The 6,048-nt window shown below is 57.5% G+C and overlaps 1 protein-coding gene across 1 annotated transcript; it reads left to right on the top strand.

Moving 5' to 3' along the window:
- The first annotated feature begins 3,161 nt into the window (after positions 1-3,161).
- Positions 3,162-3,863, top strand: CLDN23 (claudin 23). Its single transcript, XM_010144760.1, has one exon. It carries the CDS (start codon positions 3,162-3,164, stop codon positions 3,861-3,863), a length of 702 nt encoding a protein of 233 aa, XP_010143062.1.
- The last annotated feature ends 2,185 nt before the right edge of the window (positions 3,864-6,048 follow it).

Genomic DNA, 6,048 nt, shown 5'->3' on the forward strand with positions numbered 1-6,048 from the left:
CCACACTGAGCCTACACTCGGCCATTGTCATCTAAGAAACACTCGTACTTGTCCAGTCTGGAGCCCTGTCACCACCCGTGGCTGGAAGCAGACACCTGGGGAAGCAGGGAACAGGCTGAACACAGCAGCATCACCCCGAACGCATTCCCAGCCCTCAACAATGCAGGGTATCTGAAGCTGGAAGCAGCAACCCAACACTCATCATGGATTTTTTTTATTTTTTTTCCCCTTTGAATCTGTCTCAAGCTCTGACCATCCTGCCCTGGATCTTTTCCAGTTAGCTCAAGACCTTCTGCTGCTTCTCCAATTTACCAAAGAGGGTTAAAAAAAAAAAATCAACAACAAAAGTCCTCGAGCCAACTTGACGAGGCCTGGATAAAGTTTCCATCACATTCTTAAAGAGAAGACTTTGCAACATAGGAAAAACTAAGTCACAGCCTTGGAGAAGTAGGAAACACTAAGTGGGGTGGCCCTCCCCACCCAGCAGCTAGGGAAATGTGAGGAGGAAGACGGTTTCAGCCAGACCATTTTATCTCTGAGACCAGATGGCTTTAAATGCTTCCCCAGAGCTTGGAAAGGGCCAGGCTCTACTTTGAATTGCTTTTTGTGCCACCTCTAGAAAGTGAAAGGAAGAAATGAACAATCTATGACTTTGTGGCATCGGGAAGTAGCTCTGTTAATCCCTTTTCCTTCCTCAAGCTTACTCAGGGCAGGTTATCCAGCACCAGGGCCACCTCACCTAATCTGCTTATCGTTGCCGTTCCATCAGGAGCCTGGGCACCAGTCCAAAGGGCAGACGCATCCTTCTGGGCATTATTAATAATTTAGAACAGCCCAGATTGTTAAACCTGACCCCAATACTTAATTGCAACACTCCTAGCACCCAGCTTCTACTCGCAGCTGCAGATCCAAGCAGTAGCCACCTCCCAAATCCGAGTCTGTGGGAACAAGGGCAAGAGGGGCAGAGCATCTCTGGGGGAGTAGACGAGAGGAGAAGGAGAGGGCTGTAGGGAGAGGCACTGCAAACCCCAGGGTGGGGCGCCCTGTGGCGCCCCTCACATCCCAAGAAGCTGGCCTCTAGGTGTCTTGGCCTGTATAGGAAACACATGGGCAGATACAAGACGATGCAGAACTTCTGCCATTCCAGCAAGGCTGGCAAATGCACCACTCACACATCTGGGACAGGGAGCAAAGCCGTCACCAGCCACACAGGGCTCAGGGCTTAACTCCCACCAGCTCACAGCTACAGCTTAGTCTGGTTGGTGCACAGGTGAACGCTGCTCTACCCACCAGCATTGCCACCAAGCCATGTTTTGTCACCTTGGCAAAAACCTCCTGAGCTCAGGAGCAGCCAAATAACACATACAGACCTTCGTCCGTGGTACCTAGGCTTACCATGCCACCCAGCTCTCTACCAGCCCTTTCGCTCTGCCTCCCTCTGCCCCAGGAGGACTACGTCTTCTCACAGCCAACCTCCACTTTGTGCCCAAATAGAAAAGAAAATACAGCCTCCTGCCAGAGGCAGGACTGGAAGATTTCAGGCTCTTTCAGAGCCTGCTCCTGTCAGGGGTGAGGGACCCACTGCAGAAGGCAGCCTTCGAGAAACACATCAGGCATTTGGTGCGTCGGTTGGACCTGCAGCTCCAAGCGCAGTAATGGGTGGCTTTGCATGGAGTCAGTGACTGGAGCAGGGTAAAAAAGTTAGTGGAGCAGAAAGAGAAACAGCAACGTCTAGCTTAGCTTCTCCGCTGAGGAGCGCCACGTTTTAGCAAACTGCTAGGTGCCTGCGACAAAGCTCCTGGAGCGGAGCTACGCACAGCTGGCTGTCGGCATTGCTGCCCTGCAGTGTGGCCGGGGTCATGAGCCTCTGGCTGAGTCCAGCCCACCTCGCCTTCCAGCTGAGCTGAGATCCAGTGGTCATCAACTCCGCAGTCCATCCCTGAAATGATCTGGCACCTGCAGAGCAGAAGGGCTTTGGGGGCACTCAGGGAATAGTTGTAGGACAGAGGAGTGGGGAAGGGAGCCGGGGAGCAGCTGGTCTAGCACTGACCTACCCAGCCCTCCAGCTGGCCAAGGCCACGACAGCAGCAGTGCAAAGATGCTTGTGGGGCACACATGCAGCCAGCCCTCCAGGTCAGCTGGGGTTGTTCATCCCGAATTAATCCACAGAGAATGCTGCCCTCTTTTGGGCTCAGTGTGACCGGCAGAAATTCAGGAAAATTTGGAGAGGCCCAAGATGAGTGCGTTTGGGGGCTCAGACTTCACAAAGGGGTTCTCAAACATGGTGACTCCCCATACCTGTGTCAGTGGGCATCCCAGAAACTTCTCCCGCTGAGAGCCGGGCTGGCGTGCCTGCGGGTGGCCTCTGAGCGCAGCCTGGGAAGGGAAGAGCAGGGCCGAGCTCAGGAGCAGTCCCTGAAGGACAGGAAGATGCTTGCTGGAGTGAAAAGCAAGAAGATGAAGGCCAGGGGCTGGGAAGGTCTCCTGGGCCTGGGGAGGACCATGAGGTCCTTACCAGCTGTGAAAGCTGCTAGAATTTCATCTTAATTAATGGTTTTCATAAATTAATTCAGTTGTTAGTTAGGTCACAGCCAGTTTAATTAAGTGAGCCATAGCAGGGTCCTGAGCTTCCCCAGCAAGAAAGGAGTAGGAACCAGGTGCTGCCAAGCCCCGGGATGACACAGAGACACCCCAGTGGCACCTGCAGCCTGGGGACCACTCCCCCAGCACCCAGCCCCTCTACCTGCCAGGGGATGGTGGAGGCCATCGGTGGGTCGGTGGTTCCAGCAGGACCCCGTGGCCCTTCAAGCACTGGGACCCGTGCTGGCCAGCCCTGCCTGCTCCAGGCTCCTGCCTGCTCCAGGCTCCTCCCTGCCTGCACTTCCTCCTGCTGCTGGCACCTCCCTGCAGCCCTGGGCACAGCCAGAACCGTGGCCCGGCGCCGGCTCCACGGGCTGCCCGCCGTACCGAGGTCCCCTGGGACTGCTCCCCTGTTGCGGGATACCCCTGCCTGCAGTGAGTAGACCTGGAGCACCAGTGCCACCTCTTCTGTGCAGGAGACAGGTGGCAGCAGCAACCCTTGCACCCCCAGAGCCCACACGGACCTCTCTGCCTCTGGCAAGCAGAAGCAGACCGGAGCCTGCTTCACCCACCTCTCCGGCATGCGGACACCGACGATGATGATCGTGGGGCTGGTACTGTGCCCCTGTGGGCTACTGCTGACGCTCACGGGCACGCTGGCACCCAACTGGAGGCAGGTGAGCCTCATACCCAACCAGCCCATTGACCTTGTCTTAGAGCAGGGCATCTGGGACATATGCAGAGAGCGGCAGAGCAGCCATGACCGTCTCTGTGGGCAGACTGATGAGCTGGGCTACTTCGAGCAGGTGCCCGTGCGGGTGGCCCAAGGGCTGATGCCCACCTCACTGGTGGTCACCCTCCTGGGCTTGCTGGTGGCCACCCTGGGCGTTCGCTGCTGGCACAAGGAGCCACGGCACCTGCTGGCTGGTGTGGCAGGACTTGTGCTGCTCCTCTCAGGGCTGCTGAGCCTCGTGCCTGCCTCCTGGTACACCTCTGAGCTGTGGACACTGCCAGCAACAGCTGGCAGCACGCTGGTTGTGGGCTACAGCTTGGTGCTGAGCTACTTGGGAAGCTGCCTGGAGATCTTGGGAGGGCTGGCCCTCACCCTCAGCTTCCACCACTGCTGCAAGGAGTGCAGAGCCCCCAAACCAGCCCCTAGCCCCGTGGTGGAGTCTGGGCCTTGCTCCACCATCGGGGCTTACCACAATCCATGGGATGTGCTGGAGGACGAGCATGATGGACAGCACTGGAGGAGCACCCTGCCTTGTGACTCTGACTTGTAGCCCCAGCGCAGGGACAGCAGTGGGCACCAGGCAGCCTGCCTGGCTCTGAGAGCAGCACTGACTCCTGCTCTCCTAAGCCATGCCCTTATCACAGGGCATCTCTGAGCAGGCTGGAAACAAGACCAAGGACCAGGCTGGAATCTCTGCAACCTCCTCAAAAGCCAGCCATGCTCCAGGTCCCACAACTGTGCCAAAGCCATGCTGGGTTGTGGACCAGCCCTGGCTCCAGTCCTTCGGTGCAACTTCTAGCTCATCCTCCTGCACCGTGTCGCAGCTTGGGCAAAAGGCAGCTCCGGTGTTCCCATGTGAGCAAAGTGCGTGTCAGCACCTTGTAGCCTTCAGGGCTGGGAACAGGGACACCTCCCATGTGTCTCTGCCCAACTCAGGGCTGTGCAAACAGCAGAATAAATGAAGAGGAACGGGTCTGTACTGTGAGATGGTTATGGGCTTTCTGCCAGGCAGGCTGGGCTGAGAGCCAGTGGGCATGGCTAACACAGCTGCCCTGTGCTTTGCCTGAAGCAGGGAGGAAAGGTCTCTAAAAAGGGACAGGTAGATTTTATAGCACCTTCCTCAAGGGTTTTTCCCCCCATGGTCAAAATCAGCTCTGAAAGAGGTTTCTAATTCCTCAAGCACAGCCACTTCAGGGAGGGAAAAAAAATACCACAGGGAGTAAATAGCATGTATTTCCCCCTTCATCGTTAACTTGGTGCAAGGCAGTAAAACTGGTCTCACTAGTTTGCAAGGGACACTCAGGGGGTCAGAAATGCACTATAAAATCCTTCTCTGCACCCTGCACAACAGGGCAAGAGCCAAGCCAGCTTCCTTGCAGAGTTACCCAGCCAGATTTCTACCCCAGCTGAGCCCGAAGCACCCTGGTCAGCAAGCCTTGCTGCAGCGGGACAGAGAACTGAGACGCCCTAAGTGTGGTTAAAGGGCGGTACACAATGCACCCTGCAGCGGCGGATCAGATCCAGGTGGCTCGGAGCGTGTTGGGGCTGGAGACTTCCTGGAAAACCTCCCAAAGCGTTTTGCTCAGGACGTTTTGTAAGTTCCCTTGAGCTGAGAGTTTTGGGAAGAGCCAACCAGCCTCTCCTGCCTGACCCGCGCACAAACCACAATGGCACAGGAGCTGCTGCACAACGATCCTTTATGAAAGTACAGTGTTGGGGTGAGATGGTCCCTTCCTCGGTGGGGCTGGCAGCTTCTGCAGAGATCACAGACACGTGCATCAGGGATAAGCCTGAGCCAGCTTCCCCGGGCCCACCCCACCCCTTGCACTAGGGCTCCAGCCAGGCAGAGTGGGATAGTCCCTGTACCAGCCGGACTCCAGGCACCCCCGGGTCTTGCCCCTCTCCCCTACAGGAGGGCAGAGCTCTCCTCAAGAGTGCCCACCATGCCAGTGCTGGGTCTGGGGAGGAATCTGCATATTGGGGGGCCTTTGGGGCACCCCAGGGTGACAGAGGGGTCCTTACCAGGACCTGCTCCAGACACTGCTCACCTCTTTCCCGTCATAAGCTTCATTCACAAAGTTATCACTCTTGGGTGGATGGTCTTCCTCCTCCTCGTCCTCTTCCTCAGGGTCACTTTCACGGTGGTACAAGGTCAGCACCCGCGTAGAGGCAGTGCTTGAGGTCCTGGGGAGGAGAAAAGTACACCAAGAATGGCATGATGATCTCCCACAGGTGGGACAGTTCCCAAGCTCCTGCCACAACCCCAGGTAATAGCCTGCCGAGGGGATCGGAGCTTTCCGCAGAGTCCTGGAGTGCCTCAGGACACCACACTGTCCCTGGGCAGGGAGACCCTGTTCCTCTCCATCCCCAGGTATACCTGTCCCAGCCCAGCCCTGCCCCAGAGCTCACCTCCTCCGCCTGTCCCGTCTCCGCATGTAGGCCAGGGCCCCCACAGCAGCAGCAGCGAGCAGCAAGAGCACAGCCACCCCCAGGGCAATAGGTCCGGCCACAGGCTGCACCTCTGCCTCCTCGCAGTAGTCTCCACGATAGCCCAGGGCACAATGGCATGTCACTCGCCCAGCCTCGATGGCACAGTCCCCTCGTAGGTTACACGTCTCGCTGCTGCATGGCATGGCCCCCAGCACCTCCTCGGTGCTGGAGGGTACCAGGAAGGGCTCTCCGTGCTCCCAGGAGCCAGGGGCTGTGGGCAGGCTGGGGCTGAGCTGCCGAGGACT

The sequence above is a fragment of the Buceros rhinoceros genome, unplaced genomic scaffold (assembly GCF_000710305.1).
Source record: "Buceros rhinoceros silvestris isolate BGI_N320 unplaced genomic scaffold, ASM71030v1 scaffold38801, whole genome shotgun sequence".
Lineage (NCBI taxonomy): Eukaryota > Metazoa > Chordata > Aves > Bucerotiformes > Bucerotidae > Buceros > Buceros rhinoceros.

Excerpts from the sequence above, each read along its gene's own strand:
- CLDN23 (XM_010144760.1), top strand. The coding sequence starts at position 3,162 with ATGCGGACACCGACGATGATGATCGTGGGGCTGGTACTGTGCCCCTGT.